Consider the following 18,970-nt stretch of genomic DNA (forward strand, 5'->3'; position numbering starts at 1 on the left):
ACTGGTTGTAGCGGCGTAATAAAACGAATGCTATGCTTGATCTATGCATTACAGAAATCATAGAACTGCTCCATAACCGAGTGCCCGACTGCCTGCTTTCTCAAGATGAACATTACTACACCGAGTTTAATGCTGATGAAATAATTTTGTGCATATAAACACGTTGAATTAGTAGATGTTAAGAAAATAATACAATTATTTTAATAATATAAATAACAATGTTTGTGTTTTCCAACAAAATTAAGATTTGAGATACGTAATTAAAACGCGGAGAGTTACATGTGTATAACAATAGGTAACATTCAAACGGTGATTCAGTCAGAAGCAGTGGCGTTTGTGGTTGAGATGGCGGCTACCATTGGGGTACTGTGAATAAAAGATACAAGAGTAAGTTTTGCTGTGGATAGAAGTGCTTTGAATTATTGCTCTGTTATCAGTTCCGATATGATTTTTGATCAACAATACATTCTCCTTATTAAAAAGACCATTTTAACTGTTGGATACATAAAGCTGTATTATTTATGTTACGCTTTTGAACACGAACAAAAGCTCAACTGTAAATTAGCTCTATTTTGTCTAACTCCGCGAATCTCTGACGGATAAGATAAAGGTAGAACTGCAAAAGCAATTTTAACTGGGTCCAACGGTGATATTGTCTTATGTGTTTCCATCATGCGTTGGTTGTATATAGACCTCGGCCCAATTCCAACCCTGTCAACTCGACTTCCCACCGACGGAGCAAACTGATGAGGTCATCTTCTTTCGGCACTCAGTGTTACGAAAGATTGTTGGTTTCGCCGACTTTTGCAAGTCTCGTTCTCGAGATAGGCCTGCAATATTTACTAGCTTCCATGGCGACACTTTCATAACGCAAAGAAGAATGAATGCATGAATTACTTATGCTTTACACGGATAATATTCTAATTGACTCTTGTTTCAAATAAAGCTGATCTATCATAACACTCTACTGAAGCGTTTTGCAGTTGACAGCTGTTTTCTTGAATGCATTTACTTTGCTTGTAAACAAACAGCTTTTGAAAAGGGAAATGTTGGTTAATATCCTTCCAAGCAAGTTTGTATTAAGTTAAGGAACTGATTATTCTAGTCTGATTGTTAGACTTTTTGCAAACGTTTCAGTCTTAAATTTTTTGAGCTATCACAATTGGTGCAACGTGGTAAGGCCTATCCTAAATATTCAGAGGCAACCATGAGAAGCAGGAGACTCACTATCTGTCTGCTGCGGATTGATATTATTAGTTCAATTCATTCAAAGAAAAGATTAATGTATCACAACATATGATTGCCCAAAAAAGCCTCTCCACAACACCAATACACTGTATAAAGGAGTTGGATCACATTATGACTATGCTAAACGTTATGTTATTATTATCATATGGTTTACAGTTTTTGTCTCATAGTGTGTAAAAGTTTTCTGTACAAATTTAGTACTGACAGCTAAATTTGTACAAAAAATAATAATTTTGTAAACAAAATACTTTGGTTGCACTGCGAACCCTCATCATATGACATTAATTCGTTCCATTGTTGGCATCGTAAGGCAAAACTGTCATATGGAAGGCTATAGAAACCCATAGTCATTATCTAATGCCGACACCCCTGGTGAAAACAAAAGTTTTATATACATACTGTACATTTTGAAAATTAGTAACAAAATGGTATGTTAACCTTACTAACTATAGTTACCTACAGCAACTTTAGTGTTTTTAATAGTTACGATCTGCAAAATGGACATACAATGTCCTATGTGCAGTGCATACCGTAGAGAGTCCTTACCTTCGAGACAAGTATATAACATAAACCTTGAATTTAACTTTAATGAATTTTTCTTACTAATCGCATAAATTACCTAAAGTACTTTTATCATATATTTCAGTACATCAGAGTCTTGGCTTTCAAATGAGCCTATATTCAATACCCAAAAAATAATAGAACTGAAAAAAAGGTTGTCAAAAGTATGTCCTGCAATAAAAAAACACTTGGTTGTGGTTCCCACAATATGATGTCATAGTTAACATTTAGCCTTGGGTCGTCGATCCCTTTCGCTGCCATTGAGGCTGCGCTTTTCTGTGACAATCGGTGCTCTTAAACCCAGAGAGCGCCAATAATAAACTACCATTCTAGATAATCAACAATGCCCGGGGATCGTGCTGACGCCCGACCAATACAAACACATGTTTTGGGTTAACAGATTTCGGGTGATTGTTAGAGTTTACTTTTTTCATCCTTTCGTTCATTTTAAACGTTTATAGTAATTATTATCACATAGATTTATATGATGGCATTGTTTGTTCCATACAGAAATGATTAATAACTTGATTAATAGCAAATCCCACGACCAAACACTAGCGAAGCGATTGTTTGGGAGATTTATGGTAAATGCATATGTGCACACAACTCGGGAAAATTATTCATCAACGGCCGTCGCAAACCCTTGTACTGAAATCTCATCAACAAATTTAACAATTTTTCAATGGAGTCGTTTAAGTATAATAATGATACAAATCATATATAAACCTATTTAAATATGTTACCAAGTCTTTATTATTTGTAGAAAATTTCCTAAACCTTACCTATCTGATTGGATTATACATAGACAGATTAATTCGGCCTAAAATCGTTGTTAAAACTTGACAAGCCGTATTTTTTATCAAAGTTAAGAACGGCGAAAGAAACGCCGAGCGACAGAGAATAGAACCATTAAGTCGTGCACATTTCACGAAAAAACCGTGCACCTTTGCTCAGTCTATAGCATGGTCCAATTGCAGAAGGTTTCTGTAATTAACGTAGAAGTACTGAAAAGTTAATTTCTTTTTTGTCGATTTCAAAGTAACTGACATTTTGGACACCTATAAAGAGTACTTTGGTATTCCAACTGATGTCCAAAGCAGTGAAAGTAAAAGAAATGACGATGATAATTTTTCTAACGATTCGTATGAGATTATTACAATATTTAATTATATACTAGAAATTCCACTGTCATACAGCCCACGACCAAAGTGAAATTGGAAAAAAGAAAGGGTACTGATGGTTGAGAAATGCAATATTAGCAGTCAAATAGGATAACTGCAATGGTAGCTGTAATGTACTGGGTGTTATTATATACAACAAATAGCAATAATGAGAGGAAAAGATTATATTTTTATATCTCTCCTGCAAAAAAAAAATACAATATTGGCCAATATTAGAAGTAAAATGCACTGATATTATTAGAATAACCAATATTATTTATATAGTAATAATAAAAAACCAATGCACAATTTTGTTTACATTTCAAAACGGCATAGCTAACAATATCACGAAGTTGTGATATTTATATAGATTTTTAGAAAATCTGTACTACGTAGTCATTGTCCTGTAGTCATCCAAACTTATAATTAATTATTGCAACAGTCTCATTAGAACCGTTAGAAAAAATATCGTCACGCCTTTACTTACACTGCGTTAGATTTTTAGAAAGTCTGTACTACGTAGTCATTGTTCTGTAGTCATCCAAACTTAAAATTAATTATTGTAATAATCTCATAAGAAACGTTAAAAAATATCATCGTCATTTGCTTTACTTAAACTGCGTTGGACATCAGTTAGAATGGGAAAGTATTCAAATGTGTCGGCAAATGAAAATGAAAAATTTGAAATCAGCAAAAATGAAACGATTTTTGTACTCCTATGTTAATTGCCAAACCTTCGGCAATTCGACAATGCTATAGACCGGTGAAAAGCGCTCGTTATTTTTTCGTAAAATGCGCAAGACTTCATCGTTCTATTATCTGTCCCTCGGCGTTTCAAATTTCGGTCTTAACTTTTATTAAACCAAGCTTTTCAAGTGTTTTGTGGTGATTTTCGTTGAAATTAATCTGTCTATTTGTGTATAATCCGATCAGATGGGTAAGTTTTAAGATAATACCGACGGTTTACAAAGACTTGGTAACATATTTAAATAGGTTTAAATGTGTTTTGTATCGTTATTATACTTTAACGACTTTACAAAACGATGCTTAAATTTGTTGATGAAATTTCTTGACGAGGGTTCGTCTCATTGTTGATGAATAATTTTCGTAAGTTGCGTGCACATGCATTTATCATAAAAAACTCCCACACTTCGCTCCGCTTGTTTGGTCGTGGGATAAGAATAATTATACGATTTTATAAGATTTAATTATAAGAATAAGCATTCGAATTTACAAGATCGAAGTATATAGTGACCGATGTTAGTGATGATGTTTCTAAATAGTTTTGTTAAAGAATAGAGAAAGCATAATATTATTATGCTTTATTATTCATCTTGAGGTGTTGACTGATGTTCTAAAAAAAGAATCAAGGAGATCGACCAACCAGAAGCTGAGATATAGCCAGCCAAACACAGGTCTACCAAAAATTAAGTGTTTTGGTAATCATCAATATATGACGTATAAAATCGACTTGTGTGCCATTGGTCAATTAAGCCAACTAATGCGCTCTCCTATAACAATCACGGCGTTTTTATTAGTCTAATCCCTGGAAGTATAGAACAATCAAATTAGGCCTAACAATCATCGCTCTTAGAATTCCGAACCAGTCCCTCAGACGTGTAGATTAGTTTTAGCATAAAATAATTACACGCATCTATTATTTCACAATATTTGGCTATCTTGCTAGTTCAGCTCAGTTTTGTTGTTCTTCTACTTAGCTTCCCTATTCAGACTCATCTTTAGCGTTGTTCAGATTTTTTTTAACTATAGCTAATAAATGGAATCAATTAAATCAATCATCAATCTCGGTTATCATTTGGAATTTTCTACAAGTTATATTAGTTACATCATTTATTCTATACGCAGTTATATTATTATTTTGTATAATATGCATTATGATTATTATATAAATCAGAAAAAAATAATCATAGATAAGATAATAGATCAATAGAAAAATCAAATCAAAAGTAATCGTTTTCTTTTCTTATAGCAAGAGCAGCACGGTCAAGTTAGTCTTTTTAAGATTATGGCTGTAGTGAACTTACAGTCTGTTAATAGTGACGATAATCATGAAAATCAACTGAATTCTGCAGTAAATACACAGTAGAAGAATGCTGCAGTAGATACACAGTAGAAAAATGATGAAGGAACAAACAATCCCATTCCTATTTCTTATTCTAAACAAACTGCAACTCGCGGATATCGCATATAGACTATACACGCGCCGTTCGTTGAACAGATGATCTTCGGAGCATATCCGTGGAGATGGAGTTAAAATTTGAAGCACAATAGTCAAAATCTGCTATTCTGCTTTGAAAAATCACGGCGGGGTTGTGGACAAATGCCTTTACCACACAATGTTTGGTTGATTTTTCGGAGAAACCAGAGCTAGTCTGTAAATTATTTAGTATCGCGAGAAGCGTTTCACATCTCGTAGCCAAAACAATCATTATACATTACGGCGGTAAGGGTGTGCAACTCTGACACATGACCATTAAGTCGATTTTATACGTCACAGTTTTCGGGATTTGCGAAGGGTTTTCCTCTAATTCTTTATTAGGTAGACCTGTGTTTGGCTGGCTATATCTCAGCTTCTAGTGGGTCAATCTCCTTGATTCTTTTTTTAGAACATCAGTCAACACCTCAAGATAACTAATAAAGCATAATAATATTATGCTTTCTCTATTCTTTAAATAGATTTTCTAAAAATCCATATAAATAGCACAACTTTTTGATATTGTTAGCTATGACATTTTGATATGTAAACAAAATTGTGCATTGGTTTTCTATTATTACTGTATTACTATATTAATAATATTGGTTATTCTAATAATATCAGTACATTTTACTTCTAATATTGCGTTTTTCCTATTGCGGGGGAGAGATATAAACATATAATCTTTTCCTTTCATTATTGCTGTTGTACATAATAACACCCAGTACATTACAGCTACCATTGCAGTTATCCTATTGCACTGCAGTGCCATTTGACTGCTAATATTGCATTTCTCAACCATCAGTACCCTTTTTTTTCCATTATCACTTTGGTCATGGGCTGTATGACAGGGGAATTTCTAGTCTATACAGACGGTCCCCTACTTACGAAAATTCGAGTTGCGAATACGGTACATAACAACAGTACATACGAACAGGTCTGCACGTATATCCGCCGCTAATGCCGACGGTATTACCGACAGAAAGAGGCACTACTCAGAAGCGCCGCCCAACAACCACCTTCCTCTGCCAATTTGTTGCAGTGCATAAGTGCGTGAACGTATCTCCAGTGCGCAAAGCACCTTTTTTTTACTGTACATATTGTAAAGGGACTTGCCGGCCTTTACTTGGCACGATCTAGACTAATAAATAAAGAGAAGAGAGTGCGTGTAGTTTCATTCAGCTTTTTATTAGCGTAGGAAATTTCACTAGCTGAGGAGTGTACGGCTATCTGCTCTGCTCAACTAAATGAGCGTGCTCCTTTATATACAATAATATCAACCATTCCGTCTAACAGCAAACAGTAAGAACACCGGTTAACAAGGTGAATAAATAGGACCGCTGGCGCGTCAGTATGACAACAATATAAGTGACGATAAGTGATAGCGTTATGACGGGATATCCGATATAACAATAGCATAACGAGTGAAACAACAATATAATAAAATGACAACACATACAAAAAAAGACAACAACGATAAGTGATAGCACAACGATATAATAAAAAAGGACAAAACATACAATTAATAAGAAATGCAGTGTCATGGCCCGGCGTCCAACAAAGTATTTTCTCCATATTATTAAATATTATTTTCTGTACAAACCAATACAGGTTACTTATACAAGCCTTAAACATACTTATATATAAACCTTCAATATACTTATATAGGCCTTAAACATAAATTATAATACAAAATATAGCACTGAAGCAACTTGAGAACAAATTCACCGTACGAACAATCGTTCGGAACGTAACTCGTTCGGAACGTAACTCGTTCGTAGGTTGGGGACCGTCTGTATATATATTTCTCAAAGTTTGTCATGTTTGTAGGATTGATTGTCCGGCTTTAGCAAATATTAGAATAGTTGTAGCTGGACAACAATGCAGACACAAAGTCATGGCTTACCGCCATTAGAAGCTTATCTTATTAAGCAGCTTACTAGAATTTTCCATTGGCAATGTGCTTGGCTAACAGCTTGAAAGTTACAGTTGTTTGACAAAGTTTTAAAACCTTTACAGTTGTTTTATTTTATCTTTTAACCCTTTTGCAATCAGAGCGACATTATTGTCGTTTTGCGATACTGACTACAATGGGCAAAGTGACTATTTTGTCGCCGCAGGAACTTTTTTTTAAAATCGATTTTTGGTTGGCTTATTGCCTTTTTCTGTTAAAATTTTTACTGCTAGTAAACTGAAATATATTGGTATTTGTTGAAAAAGAAAAAATAAGCCCTTTTGAGAAGAAAAAACCAATCATTTTTGCAATATTAAACGAATGAAAAATCCGAAATAAAAACTTTAAATAAAATTAGTAATTTTGTTTGTAGCTTGTTTCTGCTTTCTGAATGTTTTCCCAGAGTGCAAAAACTTTCTTTTAGTGCCATGGCGCCCTCCAGACAAATAACCCACGTCTGTGATGCTGCAAGGAGTAGTAGTGTTACTGCTAGCAGTAATAGGATGATATCAGCTGATTGCGATAACTTTTTAGAGTTAGTAGCCAGAACTAATAATGACAGTGAATCTGGTTCAGATTGTGACTGGAGTGATTTTGCATCGGAATCTGCGAGTGAAAGTGATGAAGAGCTAGTAACAGCTTTTTATACTCATTGAGGTGGCAGTGATGCTAGTGCCTGGACTACTATCATAAATTTATATACTAATAATCAGGCCTCTGCAAGGGCAAATGCTTCCAAAAGTACCATAGTTAGAGACACAATTATGAGAAGAATTGACTTGAAACACGTTTATTTGTATTTACCTGTATCATAAACACATAATACATGTTTACAATATCATAAATAAGAATGTATCAGGGATTTTAAAAAATCAATTTTTGAAAAATTATATTGCCCAGGGGGTCTCAAATAGCGCAAAAAACTTGCCTGTGAAAGGGTCAATTTATTTCAACTACACAAAACACTCCTCTCATGATATGTAGTTCAAAAGTTTAGAATGGCAAATTTTGTTATAGGTTAAATACAAATCAAATTTTCTGTCCAAAGCCTTTTTTATTACCCAGGCAATGCTGGGTAGCACAGCTAGTCTATATACAGTGAAACATGGATAACTCGCCCTCGGATATAGCGAACACATGGTTAACTCGACTGGATTTGCTTGGTCCGTTCCCACGCAATGATAAATGGCTCTATATAACTCGAATTCAACACTGTTATAACGAACTGTTTTTTGCCCAACGGCTACCGAAACGGTTGCTATCGCTTTAGAAAATCACTTTATTCCGAGCCATAGAGGTAAACCTCAACTTTTCGTAATTCATAAGCGTCGTTATTACCTCCATCGGCAAAATATTTTTGTCATCGACTGTTCTAAAGGTTTGGTGAAATTTGATTTATCCTGCTATACGATGATTAGCACGGGTTAGCCGGGTCACGGGCGCAAGGATTTTCGCCACGCATATACAAAACAAAAACAGCATGTTGTTTTTGTTTTGCATGTGCGTGGCGAAAATCCTTGAGCGCGTGACCCGGCTAGCCCGTGATGAATAGTTTTCCGACGTTGATTCCGTGTTGAATTAACGTCGGAATGTTGAATGTTTAAAACGTCTTAAAAAATGTTGTAATCAAACGTATACGTTGTCTTAGCTAAAAAAACTATTCATCGTTTGACCTAAACACAAAATACGTGTGTACATTCAATAAGTATCCATTCAAAAAGCGTGAGTGATATACAATGTACCGTAAAACCTCGTAAAACTTTTAATTGAACTGCCTCGGAGTGTTGCTCTTAACGAATCCCAGGTAAAGTAAGGTAATCTTTGCAAAAACTTCAAGAAAAATCGGCAAAATTGATCGTGGGTAAAACGCTCAAAAGAAAAAGTTGTCTTTTCTTTGAGCATTTCAGCAACGATCAAGTTTTGCCAATGTCAATCTAAAAAACGTCCTGGCAATAACATCACCTCAAACAACAAACCAATCTCAAGTGATAGAAAAATCTCTATACTTTTTGATAAAAACGTTTTAAACTTTACATTAGAAGCATTTAATTTGAAACAAGCCATTTGTGCTTTTGATTTATATTATAGTTTGTATATGTTCATGTATCTACTAATAAATAAGTAAATACATGGACTTGTGACAGTGCTCTGATAACTTGAACACTCTGATAATTCGAACACTTTTGCTCGGTCCCTTGAAGTTTGAGTTATCCGAGTTTCACTGTATATATATATATTTCTCAAAGTATGTGTCTGTGTCGTATGTTTGTCTGCATTTTGGCTATAGCTATTGTTAGAATACCCTAGCTGGGCATCAATGCTGATGCAATGTCGTTGCCTACCGGTATTTAACCCTTTGGCTGGGGAAACGACCAAAATGACATTTACCGGTTGCGTGGGGAAACGACATTTATGTCGCTTTCGGTAGACGATTATAAAGCTGTCGCCTAGTAATGTTAAACAAAGGATATGAACACTAGTAAGTTTTAAATATCATCAACAAGATATTAGTCAATGATTTCCAATATGAAACGATATCTGAGAGGCGTTGCTTTGTGCTAAAGGCTAATGCCCCCCTTGGAAAAGAATAAAAGTTGGAAAAACCAGTCAACATCGGCTCGACTTTCAAAACAGTAAAATAAAAGATTATTTGATTCTGCGATCGTTAGTGATTTTTTGTCTGATCAGAATAAAAATAATTCAGATGATAGAAGTGATGTAAACCTTTTGGACTTTTATCATACTTGGAATATACAAATTAAAAGGATCGTTATGGTAGCTGCACTGCTACGTTATAGTGTAGGACTCTACCGAAAGAAATGCTTCAAAGCATTTCATACAGAGACAATTGCACATGGTTGTATTTTTATTTTGTAGTAGTAGGTATGTAAAGGAATGTTTATGTACAGAATGTTTATGTTCATAGAAATAAATTTAAGATTTGAGCTATGCATGTTCATAAAATATCGATTTTATTAAATTTTGAAAAATTAATTACTCGACTGTTGGGTGTTTTTGCCGAGCTTTTACCCAGCCAAAGGGTTGAAGCTTACTAACTAGGTTGGTGGAACTTTCCTATGGCAATGTGCCAGGCTACTTGGCAATGGCCTGCCACTTGCTGGCGAGTTGCTTGCCAGCAAGTGTTAAGCAAATCTCACCATTTTTCATTGTTTATAAGCTGATTTTTAATACCCGGGCAACGCCGAGAGGCACAGCTATTTAGTAATTAATTATCAAAAAAGAAAAAGTATAAAAATTTAAATATTTATATTATATTCGAATAAATTACAGTATATGAAAGATAGAATACATGTGTATTGGACAGTTAAATTAATCACTTTTTGTATGATACTAGCTTATAGGCAGATTAAGTTATTTACAGTAGGCTTCTCTATTTTGAACAATCACAGAGCGCAGTGAGTCAACCCCAACGATTGATTTAATTCAATTGACTTCTACAACAAAATTAAACAAAAACAGAAATGACTACTAACAACATACCTGGTTGTTAACCAACCATGGTGGTAAAGGTAATGAAATCACATCGATTAAATTGTGACCTGCAGTGACGTGGCCCTAGGACTTAATGTAGATTGCACTCTTGCGAGATCACGCTGAGTAGAACATAGAAGAGTATAAACAATCGTGTAAACATCGTTTTAAATAGAGCCTCACCTCGGTGGCGGCGTGCGCTCAGAAAATTTGCATACACTTCCATTGAACTGAATTTCTTTTTACACTTTTTGAAGCTTAGAACTAGTGCTAAAAATAAATATTGAATAGAGGACTTTTATGTAAGTCTAAATTAGCAAAGAAGTCTAAATTCTAATTAATAATTAAAATATTAATTATTATTCAAACAACAGATTTTACCAATTATGTTATATATAATTTTGGAGTTATCTTTTTAAACATATAGGAAAGGAAAACTGCATGCAAGTCCCATGCAATGTATGGGAGTCACCAACAAAGTAAAAAATGGAAAAATAGAATTGAGGTGGTTAAGTAACCCTAGTGACATTTTGAAATGGGTGAAAGTTAGTGTCTCAGTACTATGTTATCAATTGGAGGCAGGGTTGGCAAAAATATCGATATTTAAAAAAATATCATATCACTGATAAATATCATGATATTTTTGAAAAAAAATTGAAGTTAGTTTGAATTTGTATGGTGTTTACATTGTGATTGATGTATTTTATAGGTTGTATGGGACCAGTCAGCAATGTTTAATACCAAAAACCTGATTTATTGTAAGCCTAGTATAATAATAATACTTATAAATATGAAAATGTTCGTCAACTATTAAATTGGAAATCATGACATGAATGCAAAGTGCAAACAAAATAGTGCAAATAGTAAATACACACTATGATAGTCCAAGTATGTTGTAATGTCCTACTCTTGTCTAGTTTAGGTATTTGTAAACAAACACCAGCTTGCCAGCCTTCACCACACCGAGACAATTTCTCAACTTGCTGTGAACCAGTCCACACGATAAAAACACATACTCAACACTAGCAGTCAGAGTTATATCATCTTATAGATTTTATACTGAGCCAGAATCCTTTAAAGCTATTCATTGAAAGATTTTTACAGAAAATGATATGAGTTAATCTGTCATCTCCGTGAGTCAGTGTAATGTGTTTACAATTCTGTTTCTGGGAGTCAGATTGTTCAATTCAAAATCATGGATTATGACGTTCGAAGGGTTTTCAGCAGGCTGGTTTTCCAATAAGGCAATAAAATATAAGTTTAACATGAGATATTCAGGTTAGGGAGATAGTACTGGGATGAAGGAATACAATTTAGATCTGAAAAACTCTTCCCAACTCGAACACTAATTAATTGGGCTAGCCAATGTCACTTCCTTGGACTGGCTGTCTTTGTTTGTCTGTGTTGGGTAAGCATAATGTGCCCCTATGCAAGTATTGGATTATTTTAGATGTTATTTAGCTTTTTTAGACTGTTAGCAATAGTTGTAAGGTGAAAACGGAATGATAAAATGGATATTTTTCAAAGGTATCAATTTTTTGACCCAAAAATATATCTATCAGCGATATATATCGCTGATAGATATATATCTTCGATATATATCTATCGAAGATATATCTCATATAGCTGATAGATATATATCTTCGATATATATCTATCAGCTATATATATCTATCTATGGCTTGATATATCTTCGATATATATCAAGCCAACCCTGATTGGAGGCGTGGCATTTCCGCCGCCACAGCTAACTAGCTGTGACGTCATTGTCTAAACTCTCATAGTCTTCAGCTCAGAGATCACGCAATTCTTGAAATTAATTAGCCTCCTTCGTGCCCCTCAACATCACAAAAAGAGAGGGCTAGTGCATAATATCATCGGGAAAATATAGTATGGTGCTTGGAATCTGAGTAATTTATCATTAAAATAATCTCTACATGGAGAGCTAATGACACTGATTCCTTTGTCATCTTCATTGGTTCTCTGGAGTTGTCCTACCTTCGCCTGCCACTAGCATAATTATTGTAGTTGATAAATCTAAGCGGTAAACGATAAAGATAAGCGGTAAGAGCACACAACAACGAATATGAAAATTGTGATGTCACAATTTCTGAGCCTATACCATTGAACATTTCTGCGTTAGAGATGTGGGGAAATCCTATAAACACCAACCAATGTCTGTCTCACCATGTCAAACAATGGCTCATTTGAAAGCCAAGATATTGAAGAACCTGAATAGGCTGAACCAGTGCTTATGTAATTAATGTGCTTTAAAGCTAAGCCTATTCGACTTTGTTATCGGCTAAAATTTTGTTTTCGGTTTCGTTTTCACAATAACTTAATAATAAATAACGTTGAACTGAGAGAGAGTGAGCATCGTATCTATTTCAGGCATTTTGGCATAGATTTCAGCTAATAACGTATTGATATCTTTGTTATTCTGACGTATTCAGCACGACTGCCAAATTTAAATTTTGAGAGAAATTTTTATTGTCATGTCAGAGTTGGCTCGGTTTAAACCAGCCGCAAAAAAACCCTTTTTTTCATTATTTTTTGTGTGAAAAACACTATATTTTAAGATTTTAGTGGTTCCAGTGAGGTAGAAATGCAATTCCATGTAATTATCAGCTGTGAAAGTTCATTTAGCACATATTAGTAACGTGATGGTAGAGCTCAAGTTGCATCTACATGAAATCCTAGCACAACCGTGGATCAGTGAATTTTATTTTTAATTGCTTTGATCAAGTGATATGGTGATCCCTTTATTGGTGAAATATGAAAACATATATATACTAATATATATATATATATATATATATGTATTTACTAATACATATATATACTAATGTATATATGGGAAATATACTAATGCCATCATCGTCTCTAATAATGCATGAGAACTTTCTCAAGTCTGGCCAGTGAGAAAGGATTGCTTATAATTAAAAATTGAAACGATAAAACCCTTTTGGGCAAAACTTTAGGTTTGCAAACTAATATTTCATTTAGCGGGACCAAGCTAAAGTAGTTGAATTTTTAGAATTTGGATTATCGCGTTTTTTTTTGTGTTTCGTAAATCAACTCTAGTGCTAGCATTGAGTGGATATTTTCAAAATTAAGGTTTGTCCATTCAAAAGTCAGAAATAGACTGGTACAGAGAAACCTGGGAAACTTGTGTTTATTTATCTTATTACCAGAACCTAAGTATATATTCAGTCACATATTGTATCTACTACTGCCTTTACGGATTTACAAATTTTTTGCTTCATTATTAGCAATTGTAGATTTTTATGCTCTGCTCTTCACCACCGCACAATTATCACTGGAATTAAAATTCTTTCTTATTTATCGAGCTGTATGTAATATATTCACTTTATGTTATAAGATTTCTGTTCTGTATTATTTCATTCATGTTTTATTGAAGGTTCATTCTGAAATTCCATTTTTTTTCTCCTTTTTCTTATAACAACTCCAACAATACCAACATTAACAGATGGTTCCACATAAGTATGTGTAATACTCAAATATGCAGCTATAGTAAGTGATGTTAATTATACTTGAAATTGCAAAACTTTGGTCAAATTATATAAACTATAAAAACTCGTTTAAAACCATTAAAACCGGTTCAAACCAAAAAAACCTGATTCATCAATTTTTTTCAACCTTGTGTCGTATGGGGAGAAATGTCATATGGCGATATAAAACAGCATTTGTTCCACATTGTAAGGCGAAACAACCGTATAGCAGGGTAATTGTAACCTGGGATGCACTGTAGTTGTTTCCTCTTGTTTCCTTGATCTTTCAGCTATTTTATGTGAAAACAATTGATAAGCTATACAAGCTCATAAGCCTAATAGCTAATATGTTATTGTATAAAGGTGTTACAACAAGTAAGAGGTAGGAAATGTTGGGAGCCCTGGGCTTGGCGAGTGGTAATGGTAAGAAACACTTCTCGTTGCTAATATAATTACTGTGCATTTTTATTGATAATAAATTTTACATTTTCGACACTGAATTTATGTTGCTAAATGTGCTTGTCATTTTAGATGTAGTGCTTCAGCTTTTGAACTTTTCTGATTTTGATTGCTGACTATTCAGTTTCAGATTTTTATGCCTCGGACTTCGACCAAACTTTTTGCAATTGACCAAATCAAGTGTAGTCTAGCCATCCGTACCTTGCTGTATTTCATTGTTTGTATGTTACGATTCTTAAAAATAAACAGCATGTTCCTGATATATTTTTCTATGTCTCTCGATTTTTGTTAGGATACGTTACTACACTCCTCTATTAGATTTATGTTGAGGTCATAACCGTAATGTTGGCTACCTTAGGCTACTGTAATGTTCAGTTTAAAAATGGTTAAAATAAGTTTTTTTAAGATTAATTTGTCTACGGTGGAACCCTCTTCTCACGAAAGAGTCTTCATACGAAAATTTCAGGTTGCGAAAGGTCTTTTAGGAGAAATTTTGCTTCGGCTCACAATATGTTGACTTTTTTGTTTCGCTTTTTTACCTGTTTGCTTTCCATGGGTGCGAAGGTGTAATATAGGCCCTACAATGTGTCTCACTCAGTTTATTTTTACTAACGAAAATGAGTAAATGGCAAGGGTTGTGTTTGTTCGTGGCATACTTTGGAGTCCTCATATATCACATGCAAAGTAGGACAACATTTGGTTCTAGCAATTCAAGCTCTGTGTTTTCTGTATGCTAAGTTAGTTTTTTTGTTGGTGTAAAAACAATCTTTTCACTTGCGCTTTTGAAAAGATTCAAAGTAAAACAAAACCAACACATTAATAGAACACGCCTCTTATAGACGCTGTTTTCTCATTATGCGTGGTCTTCTATTAGCTTCGTCTAAACTGGTAGCGTAAAGGGTAATGAACAAACCTACCAGTTATAGTTTTTATTGGTTATTCCTGTTCATTCCTGTTTCTTTATGCACCTTTTCTAATTATTACCTAGTAATATATTTCTAACATGTTTTTGTTACAGGTTTTAATCAGTACATTTATGTACAACTTACACAAATGTTTTTTGAGTTTTTTGGCAGCTTGGAATGATTGAGGGCATTTATATAATTAAATCGATTTCTACGTAAGAAATTGTCTATTTACGAAAAAATCTCTAATCGAATTAATATCAGACTGATAATCACTGCGTATCGTTAGGCTCAAGTAAACCTGATGGTAATGCTGATCTTTGTAGAGTGTTTAAAGGTTGACTTGCAACAAAATTCACATTAGTTATTTGATATGAAAAGATTCACCATGTCTTACTCTGTTGTGTTGTAGGTGCAAAATATGTGGAAATGTGATTACAAGCTCTTAAAATCTCAAAAACGAGCAGTTAATCGCAGCCACACCAGACTGCCGTAGTTTGGATTCTCTTTCCAAAATGGCTCAAATGTGCCGTAGTTGTTACAGGATGGTTTCTGTTTACACTTTTATGCAACCTCATTCGTTGAAATATTTTCACAAATACACTTCACGCATTCAATAAAACCATGTCTATTGTTCTTACACATCTATTTTATCGTTATTGTAATGCTGTCTCTTTTAGCATTGATATCTTATTACTTACCGTAAACATTCGATTAATTTTTTAGGCTTAGCTTGAAGGAGTACATATCATTGTCTGATAATCATGACGAGCCTGTTGGTCACCTGTGATAATCGAAAAATGCTGCAGAAATTATTTGCGAAGTATTGGGTCACATGATCAGATTACGACTTGACGATTAGACCAAGCCGAAACAAAACTGTAAGGTAGTGAGCATCTATATTTGATACGAGATCTTCGGTAACACCCGAAGTGTTTGTCATAAACTAATGCTACGATAAGTTTTATATTGCCCTTTCAATTCACGGGAGAACATCAGTTGACAAGATGATAACCAAATTTCATGGCTACGTCATCGAAATAATGAGATTCCAATCTACGGCGGCTTTTCGTTTTTGAGCTTGTAAAAGCTTGTAATCACATTTCCACATATGTGGCGCCTACAACACCACAGAGTAAGAAATGGTGAATCTTTTGATACCAAATAACTGTAATTTGAATTTTGTTGTCAACCTTTAAAGCATTTGCAGGACCTTGAAATTGTCTTTTTCTTATGAGCTTTCACTTTTAGACAGAACGAAGAGGCCACATTTAAGATCTACTACCAAATAAAATATTGTGAATATAAGAAACTACAACAAACATAAGATTACAAAGTATGGCTTTGAATAGTATTCAACCAAGACACCACTTGCCTCATCAGAACAATATCAATATGGAAGCCCACTATCACAAGGTCAGACTTTTTAACGGTTCTTGTGTATGCATGAGATTCTCTATTAGAGATTAAGATGTATTTGTGTGGCTAAGTGATTGAATAGGCTGTCCAATTGTTTGCAGGATAGTGGGTGTAAGCAACAACTGAACCCAGTGGTAGCGAATCCATCTCTCGCTAATCGACCGTCTCACCCAATTGACAGGCGTGGTTATCAAACTTCCGCCTTACTATCGTCTTCAGGAGACAGTCCAGCTCTAAGTCAACATAGTTCTCATCACCACGCGAAGCATGCCAACCTCGGGTCGGTTAATCAGCGTCACAAGGGAGTAGTTGAGAAACTGCTGGTAGGTGATATTTGCAGGTGGAACTAGCAGTAATAGGCACACTCTTGTTGTACATGCTTGATTAATCCGATGCCTTTTGTAAAACCCAAGGATCTGCATCATAAATTTAGACAATGGGCTCATAATTAAAGTAAGTCTTACTTCGTGAATGATTCGTGAAAAATTTGATTAGGTAGGGCGACATGGAAATTTCACCGATTTTATACAAATGACACGCTAACAGCCTTTTTTATATTTCTATTGATGATGAAGCTGCTATTATAATACAGAGGGCCCTCGCCATGAGATTGTAAAAATGTCATAGGGGGTCTAAAAAGCCATAGGGATATTTTATGCAAACAACACCCTGGTAAAAAACATCGAAATTTTACATACATACAGTGCCGTCAGAAATTATGAGACCACCATTTTAAGAGACAATTGGTGGTAGCAATGATTTACTGACTTAGTTTTACAAAAAACTATCATAAACCATATACCATTAGATGCGGAATTTTTTACTGATTAATATGAAGCAAATTTCCATCACATAACAATCTATACTTATTTTTTATTTCAATCGAAAGGCATATGTAACTGAATTCTATTAAATTTTCAGCTCGTTCAGCTTTTGATATTTCTGAAATATAATTTGAACAATTCTTGTAAATAGATGGTGGCCCTGAAAAGGGCCGTTGGGGTTGTCAATTTGCTGGGGTTACCCATTAATATTTGGTAGGCCAGATAACTTGATGACACTAATTCTATCACCAATGCTGTAAAAGAAGAATGAAAGACTCCTGATTTACTTTACTAGAACAAGGGGAAATTTCTGCATCTAATGATGTACAATATGTGGCAAATGAATGAATTAATATGGTGCCAGCAGAGGTGCAAAGTTGAACAAAGGCGAGAATTATTGGGTGGTCTCATAATTTCTGACAGCACTGTACATGATCTGCAATAAAATGCAACATAATTATGTACAGTAGGTACTGTGTATTGTACTGAACTTCAACTTTGTCAGTCTAAAATTTTATTACTTGCCTGTTTCATTTTCAGTATAACTTATAACAGATAACACTGACCTGAGGGAGCCAAGCATCGTATCTCTTTCAGGCATCGTGGGAGGAATTTCAATGAATAGTATATCGACATCTTCATTATATCGATGTATTCAGCACAGACATTTTAGAAATATTTCTTGACATTGTATAGCCAAAAAAATTCTTATAGTGAGGATGAAAAACATGGATAGACCTAGTATGCAATAAACTTGGAATTATTCAGCAATGTGTACATGGAAATTAGGTTTATTCATATTTTTACAAATTTTTTGAACAAAAAGAGAAAGATGTAGTTGATCAAGCCTTTCAGATAGCCAAGTGGAGAGTGACTATACTGCTATAATAGGTGAAGATTCATTAGCTGGAGTTAAGTAGAACCATGAACGATTACTTGTTGGTATTTAATAGTAATTTAATTACTTGTCTAGTGTAACCTTGTTGTTAGATTTGAAAACTTGATTGTTATGAAAAAAGTAGTCATAAACATTCTTTTACGTTAAATGTTGTTGTAACAGAGCTCAAAATGCTTATGGCTGCAGTGTATTGTTGCCTTTGTTGCAGCACTCGTATGGATTTATTGATAGTGATGTGCAGAAAGAAGGTCATCTATTTTTTCACTACAGTGAAGTTGTTAGTGATGTCAACACCCTCGTTAGTGGCGGTAAGATTTCCTTTT

General features: G+C 34.4%; 1 protein-coding gene across 2 annotated transcripts in view; it reads left to right on the plus strand.

The window, feature by feature from the left end:
- Positions 1 to 300: 300 nt before the first annotated feature.
- Positions 301 to 18,970, plus strand: part of LOC137403591 (cold shock domain-containing protein E1-like) — a 38,443-nt gene continuing 19,773 nt past the window's right edge. The window contains exons 1-4 of one of the 2 annotated variants that reach the window (XM_068089553.1): positions 301 to 387; positions 16,758 to 16,922; positions 17,027 to 17,248; positions 18,856 to 18,955. In XM_068089553.1, the coding sequence (XP_067945654.1) occupies positions 16,845 to 16,922; positions 17,027 to 17,248; positions 18,856 to 18,955 (400 nt within the window). In that variant the 5' untranslated portion in view covers positions 301 to 387; positions 16,758 to 16,844. The remainder of the gene's footprint in view (positions 388 to 16,757; positions 16,923 to 17,026; positions 17,249 to 18,855; positions 18,956 to 18,970) is intronic. The other variant, XM_068089554.1, reaches the window with a different exon arrangement.

Source organism: Watersipora subatra, chromosome 9, assembly GCF_963576615.1.
Source record: "Watersipora subatra chromosome 9, tzWatSuba1.1, whole genome shotgun sequence".
NCBI classification, from domain to species: Eukaryota; Metazoa; Bryozoa; class Gymnolaemata; order Cheilostomatida; family Watersiporidae; genus Watersipora; species Watersipora subatra.